The sequence below is a fragment of the Nymphalis io genome, chromosome 11 (genome assembly GCF_905147045.1).
Source record: "Nymphalis io chromosome 11, ilAglIoxx1.1, whole genome shotgun sequence".
NCBI classification, from domain to species: domain Eukaryota; kingdom Metazoa; phylum Arthropoda; class Insecta; order Lepidoptera; family Nymphalidae; genus Nymphalis; species Nymphalis io.
The window spans coordinates 10,562,800-10,581,665 of record NC_065898.1 but is presented as its reverse complement, the minus strand read 5'-3'; the positions used below and the strand labels follow the sequence as shown (position 1 = coordinate 10,581,665).

At 34.1% G+C, this 18,866-nt stretch overlaps 2 protein-coding genes across 3 annotated transcripts; one reads left to right on the top strand and one right to left on the bottom strand.

Moving 5' to 3' along the window:
• The first annotated feature begins 9,246 nt into the window (after positions 1–9,246).
• On the top strand, positions 9,247–13,191 carry LOC126771768 (trypsin-1-like). The gene is made up of 6 exons (XM_050491858.1): positions 9,247–9,368; positions 9,885–10,062; positions 11,402–11,518; positions 12,200–12,366; positions 12,637–12,788; positions 12,988–13,191. Exons 1-6 carry the CDS (start codon positions 9,302–9,304, stop codon positions 13,189–13,191), a joined length of 885 nt encoding a protein of 294 aa, XP_050347815.1. The 5' UTR covers positions 9,247–9,301.
• On the bottom strand, positions 13,049–18,761 carry LOC126771747 (SET domain-containing protein SmydA-8). Of its 2 annotated transcripts, none has more exons than XM_050491823.1 (6): positions 18,571–18,761; positions 16,970–17,011; positions 16,152–16,336; positions 15,467–15,592; positions 14,578–14,700; positions 13,049–14,457 (listed from the first exon to the last, which is right to left on the bottom strand). In XM_050491823.1, the coding sequence occupies exons 2-6, from the start codon at positions 17,003–17,005 to the stop codon at positions 13,359–13,361; spliced, it is 1,569 nt and encodes a 522-aa protein (XP_050347780.1). In that variant the 5' UTR covers positions 17,006–17,011; positions 18,571–18,761; the 3' UTR covers positions 13,049–13,358. The 2 variants fall into 2 exon arrangements, with proteins under 2 accessions (XP_050347780.1, XP_050347781.1); XM_050491824.1 differs by having other exon boundaries at positions 18,679–18,760.
• Between the last annotated feature and the right edge of the window lie 105 nt (positions 18,762–18,866).

Sequence of the window (18,866 nt, the reverse complement as noted above, 5' to 3'; positions counted from 1 at the left end):
ACTCTAGAGTCCGAGGGTGGTGCTTAGTAGAGCCGTCCCAAAGGTGAGAGCAGTACTCCATAGAAGACCTCACTTGTGCTTTTTTTTTTTTATATATCCGGGATGGCAAATGACTCTACTCCACCATCCACGTAGTAGAGTCCAAACGCGACGACGGCCAGTACAGTCAGGAAGACTGTTCTGTACTAGCCGTCACTGCCTTGCCGGCCCGCAAGATGCCTCTTCACGCCTCGTTTGAAGGAACCCGGGTTGTAAGAGGAGGGGAACACGTGAGCTGGTAAGGAATTCCATTTTTTGGTAGTGCGACAAAGAAAGGAGTTGCCAAATTTCTTTGTGCGCAATGGAATTGATGTCACAGTTAGGCGGTGACATCGAGAACCAGCTCGCGTGCACTTATGAAGGAAGGGGGAAGCAGGAATTAGAGAGAATAATTCCTCAGAGCACTCGCCGTGATACAGTCGATAGAAAGCGCTCAGTGCTGCTATCTCGCGACGCAATTGTAAAGGTTCAAGGGTGTTTGTGACCTTTACGTCGCCAATAATGCGTACTGCACGTCGCTGCAACCGGTCCAAGGCCTCCAGTAGGTACTTAGCGGAGCCATCCCAAAGGTGCGAGCAATATTCAACGCAAGACCATACCTGTGTTTTGTATAACAGGCACAGTTGTTGTGGCGTGAAAAAACGCCGCACCTTGTTCAGAACTCCGAGTTTCCGTGAAGCTGTTTTTATAATAGCCTCGATGTAATCCCTTGGACTAAGGTCGCAGCGAACGTCCATCCCCAGCATGGCGATTTTGCTTTGTATAATCAGCGGTGTGCCACAGAGGGAGGGATGAGGGTAAAATGGTGACTTTTTCGCTGTGAGAGCGCATACCTGTGTTTTCATGGCATTAAACTCAACAAGATTATCAGAACCCCATTTGGCGATGACAAGATTCTCCCGCCTCTCCTCAGTTTCCGCCCGCCCAGCCACTGCGCGTTCGTGGTATCCACCATGCACTGTACTATCATCTGCATAGCAATGTATGTTCCCAAGAGTGAGCATATCATTGATATGCAAAAGAAAGAGTGTGGGAGATAGCACAGATCCCTGGGGGACCCCAGCATTCACTACATAGAATTGTGAAGCGCAACCATCTACTAAAACACGAAGGCTACGCTTGTGTAGGAAGCTGGCAATCCAGGTGCATAGCTGAACAGGCAGACCATATGCCGGTAGCTTGGAGAGAAGACTTCTGTGCCAGACCCTGTCGAAAGTCTTGGAGATATCGAGGCTGACAGCCAACGATTCTCCATGCTTGTCGATAGCTTCACCCCAGAGGTGTGTTACGTACGCTAGAAGATCACCTGTGGACCGTTTTGGTCGAAACCCGTACTGACGATCATTAATTAGACAGTGATCTCCTAGGTAATGGATCAGTTGGTTGTTTAGAATTCGTTCCATCACCTTACAAAGTACTGAGGTGATAGCTATTGGTCGATAATTTGCCGGGTCAGACCGATCCCCTTTTTTGGGAACCGCTTGCACATTAGCTCTTCTCCAAGCCTCCGGCACACATCCCGAAGAGAGAGAAAGTTGGAACAGGCGCGTTAACACAGGAGACAGCTCCGCCGCCCACTTCTTCAGTACAATAGCTGGTATTCCATCAGGACCGCTAGCTTTCCGTATATCAAGCATACTAGCTGAGCAGTTGTTCTGGAGTAAAGTAACGTCTCACCTTGGAAAAGATGTCAAGTTTTCGGGCGGCTATTTGGGCTTTGGACTCAATAAAGGAGCCAAAATTTAGAGTCGACGTGAGAGTAATGCCAAGAAGGTCAAGGTGGTCAGTTATAGGTACGGGCACATTTCGGAAAAAGGGAGGTAGTTGAAAATCTCTCTTTTTAGCGCAAAACAAACACTCCTGCGTCTTGTTTGCATTAACCATGATCAAATTGGCATCGCCCCATTAGGACTCTGCCCTAAGTGTCACGCTCAGGAGCTCAACCATGGCCTCTCTCTGAGCCTGAATGTGGGCACCACTAGCTCGCGCGTTTGATTTGTAGCTCTCGACAACTGTGCAGTCATCTGCATACCCATAGGTACCGAGTATCAGCAGATCATTGATGTGCAGCAGAAATAGTGTAACCGAAAGCACTGGCCCCTGAAGAACACCGGCATTTATAGCCATTTGATCTGACGAGTGGGCATCAACCACCACTCGTAACGATCGGTTCCTCAGGAAGTCTGTTATCCACGTGCAAAGGCTAGCAGGCAGGCCATATTTCCTCTTAGGAGCTCTAAGCTAAGCAGTTGGATTTTTATAGTCACTTTGTGACTTTGCGCAGGCCCTGGATAGGTACCCTCTCAGTCAGTTAATCTACCTTAATAAAAACCCGCTGAGTTTCTTTCGCCTTTTCTTCTCAGGGCTGGGTGTTTATTTTCCGAACCAGTGGTAGTTTCTGGTTTGACTGTCAATAAGCAAGTGTAATGTTTCAATGTTGAATAAATCGTAATCGTTGAATAAATAAATCATATCGTAAATATATATATTTTTTACACCGAAAAGACATACAAAGCCAATGAACTGATGAAAATGAATGATGTGTTAATTGGTTTACAACTAATATAAATTGACTAAAACACATTACTTTCTTATTGAATCCTAAAGACAAACTCATATATACATTGTTGTATTAGTAAGAAAAGCGATAGGCTTTTATTTTATTGAATACGTCATTAATGATGTACTTTAAAATAAATATTCTCATAATGGGTATTTGTGTGTTATGTGATATCATTGTCGATTTTAATTAATTATATTTCATTTATTTAATAGGCGTGGAGTATTCCTGGGAGCGTGTTCGTTGCTGTTTAACGAGTATATAACATATATGTACATTAAATCTTTCATATATTTTCTCTCTCAGAACTTTCTGACTGTCTATGTCTTTTTATTTTATTGATTCAAGAAACTATTTACAATTATTTAGTATACAATAATTATTATAAACTTACATGTTGCTGAACGTAGATCGCAACCTCCTTGATATGAACACAGTATGCTTATATCATGTGGTATATACTAAATTAAAAAAGACAACATAACCAGAATCACGTAAAATCATATTAAACTACGTCTTTATGTATTCTACACCATTTACTAAAAGCACATAAACATGTTATGTAAATAAAGTTACAACTAAATACTACTCCATATTTAGGGTTTTATTATTTATACAGATTAATGTCTTTAATACGAATATTATATCATCTTTGCCGGGATCAACATTCGATTGAATAAAAGCCGATAAAAATTGAATATCTTTTTTTAATAGGACATATTTTGGTGGGAACACGTGCACCTCTGTCCTCAGTAGCTTCTATTAACGGTAACATAAGCATGAAGATTTGTTCTGTACATACTAATATAGTGCTATGACATCAATCGCATGGATAAAAGTAAAGCATTATTATAATGTTTTGAATTTATTTCCTGTTGTTAGGAATCATTCCCACTGAATTTTTTTTTAATGTTCGTATTAAACTATTGAAATGCTTATTTGAAAAGTGAATTTAATATCGAAGTAAATTATTAATAATATTGGTTTCAACAGATACGATAATTTTTTGATTATTTTACAATATTAACATTTTGGCTGTCATTTTATTTTCATTAATAACTTTTTTAAAAAAGAACAAAAATGTACGTCAAATTACTACGTTATTCATTTGAGGAATCTCGGTGTTCTTTTTTTTAGTTTTCTAAATTCTAATTTTGACACAAAAAAGTAAGAAACCGCAAAAAGCATGTAGCTAAGACGAAAATACAAAGAATCTATTACGGTTGCGACGTCACTACTGCAAAATGCCGATAATAAAAATACAGGATTCACCTGCCAACAATGTTTTTTAGTCCAGAAGTCGTTTTCAAAAGAGCGCATTTGACATCAGTTCACCGAATAACTTTAAATACTAAGTTAGATTTTCGCTTGTATAAAACATTTTCAATCAATATTGATTCTTGGGTGGTCGTAATAGGATACATTATTCAAGTTTCAGGTATGTATTTTTATATTGTCATGCCGTAACATTGATGTATCATCCTGTTTAGGCAACTGCCGAAACTGATATATACATACTGATTTAAAATTCCAAATAGCGAGTCGGCTTTTGTTGTCAATAGCAATAGCAAAAAGGACTTCAGCTTGTTGCATATTGGATCTTCTGTTGATATGACGTTGGTATTTCGTTGTTTCTTATTTTCCATTGAACGAGATGCATTTTCGGTCTTTGATGGTCACCGACTCCCATACATTTTAAATCATTTCAACGTATAAGACACGTGTAATTTTTTCCTTTGTTTGAATAAGTGCGGTTTGAAGTATATTTTAAAATTCACAAGAACTTTTGGATATATTTGGTGATTTATGTAAAAAAGTAATGTAACAGGTTTTCAATGTTCCATAGCTGGGTAAAGGTTTTTGCTTCACTTGAGGAGATTTTATGAGACTATTCTGCCACACTACTACTACCCGGGCTGGAAGACTTTTTTTAGTAATGTGTTTCCATCAGTAATGGTTCAAGGCTTGGAACTTACTCCGCTTCAATGCTGGTTAGGTTACCTATCCTTAAAGGTTTTTTCACGACATTTTCCTTCACCGTTGATCAAAAGATAAATTATAAACACAAAATAAGCACACTAAAAATGGCGCTCGGATTTGAATCTGGTCTCTTTTGTTATGATCTTCGTATGACGTATCGCATACATGTAATTAAATTACATTTAAATAAAATAAAGTATACTAAAATTAGTAAAATTAAAAGACGGTCACGGTCCTCCAGTACAATGTTACCCGCAATGTAAATTCGAAAACCGACAAGAGATAATCTAAAATAAAAATATTTTGATTAATAAGAGAATATTATTATAAAGATCAAAAGTAGGTTTACATATATGCAAGACTAACATACGATTGAAGGCTGTCATTAGTTTTTATAATGGTTTATTATCTTAATTGTTAGCTTATTAAATTATTTTAGTTTTAACTTACAAAAATATCGCCTTGCTGTCCATATATTAATCACTTTTTTTATAAATAAATAGTCGGCTAGAATATACAAGAAAAAAAGGTACCAATCTATTTTGACTTTGCCTATTTATATATAGGTGTAATTAAAAAATGCTGTGTTCTCTTCTTTTTAATCTGAAGTCCATAATGACAGAAAGAATGAAATCAACTTTTATCTAAACAGCCTCTAACGCTAACCAACGCTTTTAAGTAAAGCAACAAATATAAACAAAGCAATCTTTAGCATTTAGTATACAGCTTCACCGATTTCTAAGGATACTGCCTTCAAGTGGTCACGATACAACATTGTCCTAATTCATCGTCCTTAGCCGTGACAATGTAACACATAGATACGTCCGTATGCAACTCATGCGCAACCTTTGGCGAGCGTTATGTAAGGTGACTGTTATAGATAGTATTCATGTTTATATGTTTTGATGGGCGTGATGCATTTTAATTGTAGAAATTCCATTCGTGAAATATTTGTCGGTTTCAAAAATATTTGTTACGAAAGTTGCTGAAAATTTTATTTTAAATGTTTTTGATGCTTTTTTTCAAGATGACAGCGTGACCGGAGGTTCGAGGTCACATACTCAGAATATTAATCAGTACATTAAACCGCACTAATCTTCTGCATTAGAACTTTCTGCCATCAATGACTAGACTATTAGATTTAGGTCCCTTTTAATTATTACGTTTTAATCAAAACCAAAATATACTTCTTGCATTGTCATTTTACAAAAGCTACCACCGGTTTCGAATTTATAATTCAAATAATGCTGATAAGTACCGTCATTAAATTCGGTAGTTACTCGTTTCCACTATGTCGTATAATTAATTAGCAAAGATAAAAATAACTGGGAAATTATATTATAGAAATAAATACCATGGAGGATATATAAGCGGAGTGAGGGACTTAGTTAAAGAATTATTTATTATAAGCATAGATAATGTTTTTGTACTAATATTGTGACGTTATTGTATATAAGTATTCATAAGAACTCTGATATAAAACATCCCGAAGGAAGTCTCTAGCTCCGATATATATATATCTTTTATGATAGGGATGAATTTTCGAAATATCGCCAAAAAAAAGCTTCGTCTTAATGTTTTTGTCAGACCTCACAAAAAACGAAATGAGTGATTAATTAAAATTATTTGAATAGCGTTAAAGGTTGCATAAATTAGTACGAAACAAATGCATTCATTGTATTAAAAATTTGATTAAGGCGTATGTGTGTAATCTCAACACATGCGGGTCTGACCGGACTTGGCGCTGGAGGCCGCGGGTTGGCCTTCCGTGCTATTGCCTCCATTCCAACTTTTCCGCTTTGCACTTCCGTAGAGAAACGATTGCTGTGATACGTTCGATTTAGAGTTACTTTCGGAAAGTATTACATTTTCAACAAATATTTTATTAGTTATAATTTAAATATACTGAAAGAATAACAAAATTAAAAGTAGTGTCTGACCTTAGAAACGCAATAAGATAGTTAGACGTATTATATTTATAATCACTATAAATAGGTCTGCGTTTATTTGATATAATGTTCTATAAACCGAGTTTGAGTTCAGCAGTGCGCTTCTGTAATAACTCACATCATTACTCATCCGTGAAATGTTGATAACCAACGTAGGTGATATAACTATTTTGATGCGTGAATTCTTGAAATGTCACGATTATTATGGTCAATGTCGCATATCACTTATTGACATTTAACGTTCGTTTCTTCTTTGAGTTTCGAGTTTGTTCTTACAGAATAGCCCTATTGTACTTCGACATTTATTCTAATTAACGCACCAAAGTGAGAACACAGGACTCTTTCGTTTTGTCACATTTTTTACATTTGTTTTTCTATATTGGTATACTACACTTTAACAAAGTGCTATAAAGTCAGTTTTTTTTCCTAATACATTGCTAAGACCTTGTAATTTTGTGACTGATAAAGAAATCTGTGCGCACTGAATGTAGGTCAAGATGCGACCACTTTACGTTGCACTTGGCCGACTAATGTACACTTCTCATTTACAGGGTAACCATATTTTCTGGTAAATTAAAAATATATATTTTAATATTTCCTTTTAGTGGTAATTATATTTTAATACTAATTTTCACTAAAATAATAAGATTTTAGGTAAATTCACCGTAATTCTATTTTTAAAAAGATCCTTACTGATTTCTTCAATTTCTTTAGAAGCATTTACGTATGCTCATGATATATATGTTCGGTAATGGGGGGGTGCAGGTTTTACTTATGTACGTCAATTTATTATATATTTTCACATTGATATGTTTCATATAATTGTATAAATATTTCTAATAACAGCAGTCGTAATTGGATGGGACCAGAACGATTTAAAAGTACTATACGGCCATCTTGCGGATGACGATTATTAAAAACTCTCACACAAGTAAATTAGTAAATTGATTCAAATGAAATTCAATACATTATTACACAATTTCACATTACAATCAACGAAAAATATTGTTCGCGGTATAAGAAATCAACGACACATAATTATATACACCGAGGTTTTGATCAGAATCTCGATAACCATTGTATAATTTACATCGGGAAGGTCGAATTATGATCGAGAATAATCATTAACATTATTTAATTTCGCATAATCATTAAATACAAAATAAATTATTAAAAAAATTTTCTAAAAAAAGTAGAGAAATATTTGACAAATCATTCTATAGACAAGTCTAAAAAAACGATTTAATTAATATTATTTATAAAGTATGGTCACACTAATTCCTTACACTACCTGACATTGCATAGAAATATTTCGATAATGCTCATTCATTTGTTTAATGACAGTCGGTTCCGCGCTTGTTATCTACGCTTATCGACCGAGGCTACGCGCCGAACCTGACAATGAAATGAAATTAGTGATGCGCAACGGTTATCGATAAAATAGTTACCTTTGAAAGTTTTCCTTCATATGTGTTACAGTTTTATTGATTTGGTCGTGTTTTACATATATTATAATAATACATAAGTAAAAAGTATGTATAGTGAGTTTCAAGTTTAATGCAATTAAAATCTGGAATGACTTAGATAAATGAACACACCCTGCCTGTTCATTTATCTAAGTCATTGGAACGCAAATGCAAAGAACATTTTTTAAATAATCAAATGGAAGCAGTTACAATCATATGTGGAACGGGCTCAAATAAATAATGAGTCAATCTATAGGTTATTTAGAAATAAGATTTTCTCCAGAAAAAGAAAAAGTTTCTAACATTGAGCGACATAGGGAAAGTTCGTATAAACATAAATTCGATTATTAGAATTTTTAAATTATATTATTAGAAAGACATGTATTGTTTGTCAGTGTGTTGCTCGGCTAACATAGTAGTATGCTGTAGGTGCAAGCTGAAAATCAGCGTTGTTGTGTGACCTCAAAATGCACGTTTATTAATGAGATCAAATTATAATAAAACAAAAAATCTCATAATTTCACATGATAAAAGAAAAGATAGTGTCCAAAACGTCGATTTTTTCATCTTTATAGCAGCCTTATTACTATCGTATCTTTAAATTTAATTTTATCTTGCAAAATATGGATTCAAATGAGCATGTAAACCTACTAAAACATCATATTACTGGTATACTGGTATACTGGTGGTAGGGCTTTGTGCAAGCTCGTCTGGGTAGGTACCACCCACTCATCAGATATTCTACCGCAAAACAGCAATACTTGATACTGTTGTGTTCCGGTTTGAAGGATGAGTTAGCCAGTGTAATTACAGGCACAAGGGACATAAAATCATAGTTCCCAAGGTTGGTGGCGCATTGGCTATAAGCGATGGTTGACATTTCTTACAATGATAATGTCTTAGGGCGTTTGGTGACCACTTACCATCAGGTGGCCCATATGCTCGTCCACCTTCCTTTTCTATAAAAAAAAATAAAAAAATATCTATCGATATTAACTTGGATGGTACTGCACATTACTAGACGCGTCAAGTTATAGGGGCCAGGCCTTCGAGCGTACGAATGAGGATGGCTCCAACAAATCATAGTTCCTTTAAATATTAACCGTATGAAATCTGATCATATAGTAAGTGCACGCACTTTGACATGAGTGCACTTGTCTCTTAATTAAGTGACTTTATTTTATATATATATATATATATATTTTAATTTATTCAATCCATTGCAAAACTTCTTGACCCAATAACTTGAAGTAATCTTTAAAAGCCAATTGTTATAGTACTTCAGTTTATAATAGTGATTCGTCAAAATGTGCCGCTTCGCTGTTTTTATTTTTATAGTGTTTTACGTGGATTTTGGATTGTGTTATGTAAATTGTGAGTAAAAAATATTTATCCTTTGAATAAAAAAATATAGGATATAAATTTGAAACGTATTTAAGATGTCGCTAAGTATAAGTTTTTATTTAAATACAAAGTTTAATTAAACTTATAAGATGTAAATTCAAGCCGATAAATTATATGGGGTTTTTCTGTCGAGTAATTTAAATTCAGCGTCACGTGAAACTGTCGGTGCTGCACCTGATCTTTCTCCAGTATCGGATGTCTGTCCCATCGAAATATGAGAGAGAGGGCGAAAAGGAAGGCAGAGAGAGATAACACGTGTTGTTGTGTCATTACATACCCCTTGTGTACTATTATACCTTCTGCTCAGTTGGCTAGTCTCCACTGCGAATAACCCCTTGGCTGCAATGGGCCAAGAGAACATTATCAACTTTTTGTTACGTTATTTAATAATATATTTTTTTTATATTATCTTTAATATGAATGTTTTAACATAATAAACATAAAGTAGTTAGGGTTTCCAAACTAAAAAATTGATAATATTTTCAGTGGCAGACGTTGAATGTGGTCTAGTGATGGCACGCAAAGGTCGTATTGTTGGTGGTACTGACAGCCTACCGGCTGAGTTCCCATGGGCAGCCAGCATATGGAGGCAGGGGACTCATCAGTGTGGAGCCACGATCATTAGCGATCGGTGGCTCTTAACTGCAGGACATTGCATATGCAGGTAATTAAAATACTACCCTATATAAATTTAGTCTTATGGTGTTTTCATGTGATATTGTATATTGAAAAATCCGCACTACATGAATTTTATTTAGTTAGGATTTTAGAAGCACTCTTGAGTTATTATTTTGTCCCACGTGTCCCGTCGTTACAGCTTAACATGTAACTTTTACTGGTGGTAGAGCTTTGTGCAAGCTCGTCTGGGTAGGTACCACCCACTCATCAGATATTCTACCGCAAAACAGCTGTACTTGGTATTGTTGTGTTCCGGTTTGAAGGGTGAGTGAGCCAGTGTAATTACAGGCACAAGGGACATAACATCTTAGTTCCCAAGGTTGGTGGCGCATTGGTGATGTAAGCGATGGTTAACATTTCTTACAATGCCAATGTCTATGGGCGTTGGTGACCACTTACCATCAGGTGGCCCATATGTTCGTCCACCTTCCTATTCTATAAAAAAAACTATAATCATTAAATAGATATTTCTGAGAAAGTTTACTTGGCAAGACGAGGATCTGAATTGCAAATTGTCGGTTCAAATTCTGGTAAAAAGTTATTTTTTAACACTAAACTCTGGCAAAAGAATCCAGTGTGGATACCTAGCGTGTGTTAGGAAATCCGCAGCATGTATTTGTAAATTACTGTCACAGACTTCTTACTTGAACAGCAGTAGTACTTTATCCGGAGAAAACTAAAGGTTCTGACAATAACTTACTCAAAGTACTTATTAAAATGTTTAAAAAATCACTGATCTTTAAACAATGTGCGTATCCACATTTATGGAAATAGTCAAATGTTACAGACATTCAACAATCTTACTCACATTTCGAAAACCCTTACAGTCAAACATTACATTTCTAATGAATAACAGGAAAGTCGTGCCCGTTTTCAAAATTTATATTCATTTTATACATAAGTGTCCCGCCCGCGGACTGTAGCATCTACTATTAAGAATGGGGCTTGTATCTTATACCACTACGTTGTTTCACTACGGTGTAATATATATCTGGCAAACTTACATCAAATACTTCATGTCTTTTTACGATATTTTTCATCGCCATCAAGAACGTTGTCAAACATTAAAAATGCAGCAGGTGGATCGCAGCCGTGCTTGAAAGCAGTTTAAGCTGCTTTTTGTTTAAAATCAATGTAATCTAACCACTGGAACATGACGGCTATCTTATCACTGTTGAAATAATTGTCAAAACTGAATGGTTTTTAATATCTTCAAAAATATTCCTACTAATAAGTTCTAATTATTAGCACAATATTGATACTTACATGCATATTTAAATGATATGATTTTTTTGACTATATTAAGCATTAAAAAATTGTTTCAGTGTATTCGATGAATTCTATAAATCGAAACAACTTACAGTCGTTGTTGGATACACGGATATATCAGCTACTGATAAAAATGAAAAACTATCTAAAATTATGCCACACCCCGAGTACAGGTGAATGTCGATGTATTTATTTATATGTTATGTTCAATATTTATGGTAGCCGAGATGGCCCAGTGGTTAGAACGCGTGAATCTTATACGATGATCGTGGGTTTAAACCGGGCAAGCACCACTGTATTTTCATGTGCTTAATTTGTGATTATAATTCATCTCGTGCTTAACGGTGAAGGAAAACATCGTGAGGAAACCTGCATGTGTCTAATTTCATTGAAATTCTGCCACATGTGTATTCTACCAAACCGCATTGGAGCAGCGTGGTGGAATAAGCTCCACAACCTTCTCCTCAAAAGGGAGAGGAGGCCTTAGCCCAGCAGTGGGACATTAACAGGCTGTTACTGTTACTGTTTATGTTCAATTGCACAAATATGATTTTGATCCGATGTAAATTTACATTACATTACATACATTGTATAATTTATTTTAAGTAGAATACCTACCATTTCAAATCTAAATTTAGTCTATCCAATAGACAGACAAATAATTAGTTAATATTTAGTTTTACCAATAGTTAAGACCGATCTTAAACAGACAACTATTTCTAAAGTTATTCTAAAGTTCCTATCTATTAAAAAAAACAATTCATATTTTCACTACAAATACTCTTCCTGCAACTATATATTCAAATTATTACTCTTACTCTTTACTTGACTTTTACTTATAATTAATATTTTAGGTGTAAAAAGAAAATTAATGACGTGGCTCTCCTTAAAACGGTCCGTCAATTGCAATGGACCAATGAACTTCGTCCTGCATGTCTCCCGCAATCGAAGTCATCAGACTTCAGTGGCACCATGGCCACTGTAGCTGGATGGGGCTTTACTAATGAAGATAGGGGGGTTGGTAAGTATCGTTTCTGAAGTTTAAAAATGTTTTATTAAAGAGCCAAGATGTTTTAAAACATCAGTCTTAACCAAAGATTGTGGTTTCAAATCCAGGACGGCACCTTTGTTAGGCGAGACAAAGATGAATTATACACACAAATTATGAATAGTGTTTATAAACTCGAAGCCTTCAAAAAACGTTCATTAACTATTAAAATAAATATAATATGTATGTTATATATTTAAAAAATAAAATTATAAGTCGTGTAATTTTGTGTTTCTTTTTCAGGTATCAGACCAAACATTTTACAAAAGACTGAAGTTATAGTGGTGGAAAACGGTGAATGCAACAGTTGGTACGAATCAAAAGGTAGCAAGGTCAGGGTAATTTCGTCACAAATATGCGCTGGTCATGAAAAGGGAGGAAGAGACTCTTGTTGGGTAAGTAAATGAAATACAACACATAACATTACTCGTTTTAATTAACAGCATAAATACAAAACTAAAATAATTGATAATAATAGAATATATTCACATTACAATATACATTAAAAACACATTAATATGATTGATGTAAACTAGATAACATTAACTGCAATAAACGTCAGATGAAATAATAACAAAGAATTGCCAATTTTAGGCTGACAGCGGTGGTCCCCTAATGACCAAAGAAGAGAAAGGACATTCTATTTTGATTGGGGTTGTTTCCACTGGCAGTGGTTGTGCTAGAGCTAAAATGCCAGGAATTTATTCGAGAGTATCTAAATTTACTGAATGGATAGTATCGTCGGTGAATGATGATAATGCAAGAGCTGGTTTGAACTGGTATACAAGAAGCGGTTAGCATAATATGTATTTAAAAAAAATATTGTACTTTTTTTCTAATACTTTTACTTTTACCAAAAATAATTTATTACGATGATTAAATAACCAAACAATTCAATTACTGTGATATTAGAATTAAGAATTCAAATTATGTTTAATTCATTTTTGTTGTCCGAATATAGTTGTTTAAACATGAATATTTTTTCCTTTACAAAACTTGTCAAAATCACTTTTACTGTCTTCAATAACTTTAAACAATCTTTTACCCGATGTTTCTTCAATATCGTCTCCTAATGTAAGTAATGCTATTTCCAACGAGCCCTTAGCTTCTTCTAGAAACGGTTTAATTTCCTCGACAGTCTTAATAGTCCCATCAGTCTTAGCCTTTTGTGATTTAAGAAGTAAAGCGGAATGCAACTCATGATGTAAAACTGCGCTATATAAACTAAGTCTAGCATTACCTGGATCTAGAGTTTTCGTGATACAAATTAAATCTTTACACATCTTGATTTTCTTGTCCAATATTTCTTCAGACATATAACTAGCTTGTCTACCATATAACTGTACGAGTGAATGTTTAATAGAATACAGATGATAATGATTAGGATGTAAGAAAGTCGATAGGCGACACAGTATATTTTCCAACGTGTTGATAGACCCACCCATCATCTGAACATTTTCGACTTCTTCCCCCATTTGAGATATTAACATATTTATTTGCGAATTATTTACTTTTATAGAGCATTTACTGCATGCCCATTCTGTCTCCTCATCCAGTGGATCTTCAGGTAGATGGACTCCATCACAGGGACCTTTATCATCACCGAAGCATTTCATAGCACTTAAATAGGTACCTAATTCGGTTGGATCACTGCATCTTTGACATTTACAGGAGAAATACTTCGTTTCTTTCAAATGTTGTCTTCTAGCTTGAGTACCCCATAATGCGTGACTGTACATTGTAGCGATATGATTACCTTTTGTAATAGGTACCACTGCTTTAACTGTAATTCGGTAAAAATCGTTTCTGTCTTTTGTTGAAAGATTGAATATATGTTTTGTATTCGGTATACAGCTGTGTTCCATTAAACATGTAGTTGAATATAATGCGTTTAGTTCTGCACCGTCAGGCAATCTTATTTCTAAAGCATTTGTATCTATAATTCCACATATTACATGTAAAATATCTTCAGATATTTCTTTAAGATATTTGTTTTTAACTGTAATATCTAATTTATTAATGAAACCATTCATTAGATATTCAACGATGAATTCGTTGGCTTCGCTGAAAAGAATGTTGAAGAGATTATTATTCAATCAAAGGCAGTTCTGGTTTTATAATTAACTGAAATAACTTAGTGATCATTAATGGGATTCATTAGCTATGATTGTAATTAATACATACTCAAAGATATCAGTTCCAGGTGTTCGACATTCCATATGGGATTGCATTTGCAATAACTTCTTCCATTTCTCTGGTTCCGTATGTTGAAGGAGAACGCAACGTAACGGCAACAGCGCATCATGCCTGTAACATGAGAATAATTTTTCTGAACAAAAATAACATCTGAACATAATTAATCATACAAGAACATAATAACCATTAAATCATACCTCAACTAAGCGCCTATTTCTATAATATAGGAATAACGGGCAAGTGGGCCACCTGATGGTAAATGGTCATTACCGCCCATAGACTTTTGCGCCTTAGGAAAATTAACCATTTTTTTTACATAACCAATACACCACCAACCTTAGGAACTAATCGTAAGATGTTATGTTCCTTATGCCTGTAACAACAGTACGAAGTATTGCTGTATGGCGGTAGATCAGTATTTGGTACCTACCCAGACGGGATTGTACAAAGTCCTACCACCTAATTATTTGTATACTTTTATTTTCCGATTTTAGATAACTTACTTTTTCATTATACATATGTTTTTTGTTTTCTTGTTAGTTCTCTATGTAATAATTAAATGCTTGAAAATGAAGTTAATCACATGCTATGTATGGACCTTATGAACATTTTTTTTGTTATTATATATACATAATATCAACGTATGTTACAAGGTATTTTGTTGTTATTGTAAGTGTACCTTCACACATGAATAAAAACAGTCGTTCCTTGTTATAGTTTAGTTCTTAAACTAAATTTAGTCGAGTATGAGGTCACCTTAATCTGATATTGACATTTTCAATGTCAGAGCGATCATTTTACTCATGGATTTCCTCAAACTTGTTTGTAAATATGTTTTCTTGTGTGTAAGGTATACATCCATAATACTAGAATATACCTGTAATATTCAGCCATATTGTCAAGGACGCATTCAGGTCGGGCGCTGAGGATGGCACATTCGACTCCATGATGGCGCGGGTCCTTTAACCCTGGACAGTGGCCAGAACAAACAGGCCATCCGCAACTGTAAAATGAATCTGATATATATATATATATATATATATATATATAATATATATAATATATATATATATATATATATTTATATATATATAATTATTATAAAGCTACTTTTTCTCTAAACTTTCATTTTATATTGTGGTGTCCTACTGCGTAAGTTATTCTTAGTCAACAAATTGAAAGCCTGAAAAAAAATCTAACGATGTTTCCGTTAAAGGCAGAAATATTCTTCTCTAAATTCAATTACATCTTTTGTGATTGTAACACTTATACCATGAAATAATAGTACAAAACTTTGATAAAACATAATATAACACGCCGTTTTATTGCCTCCAAGGATGTCAAGGTGGGTTCATTTTTTACTGAGATAATAAGAATTCTTGGCACCATTATTTTCATTCTATCAAATACTTATTTTAATACGGAAATTATTATTAAATGATTAAATATATACCTATTTTTAGCATGAAGATGCTGAAGCTAGCTTAAAGCTATTAATGAAAATTGGCTCATGTGTTCTTCACAGTAATAATTGAAAGGAGAAAATGAAAATATATAGATACCTGGAACACCTCTCTCCTACGTCAGTAAACACCGGCTTATAGCACCCGACACATGGCATCGATGCTTCGGGGTCAAACATGGCTTTAGGCCCGAAGACCAGCGGTAGTTCTGTTAATACAACATCACCCGGTGACAGATCACGTGCGGCGATGAGGTAGCGCCCGAGTTCTTCAGATTTATGTACCTGGATGGAAAAAAAAATAAGAGAAATAAGCAGGTCAGCTAATTTTATTTAAAAAAAATGTAGTGTTTATTTACTAACATAATATAACATCTATATCTAAACAAATTTTATAAATGCGAAAATATTTCCGTCTGTTCGTTACGTTTTCACAGCTAAACCACTAAAATGACTTTGATAAAATAAGCTAAAAAGCCAGTTTAAACATCAAGGAGAGTCGTAGGATTTTTTATAACTAACCCCTGACCCCGAAAACTAACCCCCCGAAAACGCTCTAAGACGAAAACTAGTAATTGTACATAAAAGATAAGCTGTAATCATTCCAAATTCGAATATGATTTAAAAATAGGTTAAGAACCAACCAATCCACCTACTGGTGGATAGAAGGACATATTTTAAACACACACACAAAAATACCAATTATTTTGAAACTTATTATTTATAATTTATTATCTATTTTTAATTATACTTTTGGGTACATTTTATGTTCGAGATATTGTACTAGCGACATCTGTGAAACATAAAAAACACTTCTAACTTGAACGTAGAACGGACCATTCTTTCAACTTCGCTAACATTGTAGTACTTATTGTAAACAATAGATGGCAATGTAAACAGATTATAAAACCAGCTTACCTCATACGTATCAGTATTTTTATTATCTTGACCCATTATTGTCTGTAACAAATAAAAAAATGCTATATTTATGATGACTTATAAAAATCACCGCTTACATTATAGTTCTTACAACACCAATAATATAATATTTATATTAAAAAAATATAAAAAATGATATAAGATACAACACGATACAATAAAATAAGAAATGGAGAAGAGCCGAGATAATTGTTGTCCTCACTCACCCTTCAAACCGGGACACAACAATAGTAAGTATTGCTATTTGGCGGTACAATTTGATGAGTGGATGGTACCTGCCAGGACAGGCACAAAGCAATACCGTCAAGTGACTGGACTGTATGACGGGTGACAAGTGCAAGAATGGAAAAACTTATACCACTCCTAAATATATGGAAAAGAACATTCGAATTATAACGATGATGATTGATGAATAATGACAATATTTGCTGCTGACCGTTTGCTGTTGAAACACTTGAACCTTGGAGTAACAATGTGAAAAACTTTTTTATTCTTTCAACGGTGGAGGAAGCAGCCCCAGATTTTTGCCTAACGATAAGCCCACAAGGCACCGGCCTACCGGGACTTGGATCTCTAAGTCTGGGCCTTGATGAAATTTGTCCATTTTCCGAATATCAAATTCGCAATTCAACGAAGAAATGCTGCTTTCATTATTTTCATTATTTTTTTATTAGTTATTATTCGTACAGTTGTCAGTCAGATCTATGAAGAGGCCAAATAGTAAGTACCTAACTAATTTGTTTGTAAAATGAACTATATATGTAATGAACGGCATTTATTTATTTAACACTTTTTGCACAACATATACTAATGTATTTGATTGTTTGCTTTCTCTCATCTAATGATGAGAGAAGTAGGAAACAATCAAAGAAAAAGAAAATAAAAAAATGGTGCGCAAAGGCGGTCTTATCGCTTATAGCGATCTCTAACAGACAACCTTTGGTGAAAGAATTTTTGTAAGAGAACAGGTAAGTGCATTTACATATAAAAAGGAGATACTAAATATTTAATAAACTACACATATTTACATCCCACTAACCACAAATAATAATACATACATACATACACATACATACAAATATATATTTAGGCATTTATTGTGTAGATTTATTATTACAATAAACATAAATTAATGTCAACATCGCCCACGTTTATTTCACTGAAATATTATCTATTTTCATATCATACTACAAACATAGATGTCCTAATGAATCAAAATATTATGATAAAGTAAAAGTATGTAATTTTCAATTCAATTTTAAGTCTAAATAAAAATAACATGAAATAATTTAAAAAAAAAAACTATAAATAGAACTATATATTTAATTAGAACTGTTTTTCTAAATTAAATTTTATATAGTTCTTGTATTGGCATATTGTTTTATAATTTTTATAGGAATTTAGGAGAATTTGCATGTCTTTACAATATTCTTCATATTTAAATATTCGAAAATATTGTATTAATAATATAAAAGAGCTTATGACGAACATATTAGTAATCGATTTTGTGCGTATTATATCAAATTACAAAGCAATACTCCACAAGGTATTTATAAGTAATATAAATTCATAAGACTTACCAGTTACTATTAGTTCTGTCCTAATATATATTAATATCAATCGCAACACTCAATTAACTCATCATTCACTATGTATGGTGTTATTTATTGTGGCGAAAAGACGGCTACCTTTCACGAACACGAACTGCGCACGCGCGTGAAGTCTTCAGACTACTGGGCGGGCGGAACTGGACATAACGTTGCGTAATTGAAAGCCATTATAATGGTTTTTCTGTGAAAATAGACACTCGATTGTTGGAAAACTATTTTAATTACGTTGCGAGTTAGTTAGTAAAAATTAAAATAATTGCTTAGAC

What these genes read in the sequence shown, in the direction of transcription:
- LOC126771747 (XM_050491823.1), bottom strand. Translation starts at nt 17,005, where the DNA reads ATGGGTCAAGATAATAAAAATACTGATACGTATGAG. An exon ending in AAAATACTGATACGTATGAG is followed by an intron (nt 16,337 to 16,969) that starts GTAAGCTGGTTT and finishes TTTTCCATCCAG; the next exon opens with GTACATAAATCTGAAGAACT. An exon ending in GTAGGAGAGAGGTGTTCCAG is followed by an intron (nt 15,593 to 16,151) that starts GTATCTATATAT and finishes TTCATTTTACAG; the next exon opens with TTGCGGATGGCCTGTTTGTT.
- LOC126771768 (XM_050491858.1), top strand. Translation starts at nt 9,302, where the DNA reads ATGTGCCGCTTCGCTGTTTTTATTTTTATAGTGTTTTACGTGGATTTT. An exon ending in GCAGGACATTGCATATGCAG is followed by an intron (nt 10,063 to 11,401) that starts GTAATTAAAATA and finishes AAATTGTTTCAG; the next exon opens with TGTATTCGATGAATTCTATA. An exon ending in TAATGAAGATAGGGGGGTTG is followed by an intron (nt 12,367 to 12,636) that starts GTAAGTATCGTT and finishes TTTCTTTTTCAG; the next exon opens with GTATCAGACCAAACATTTTA.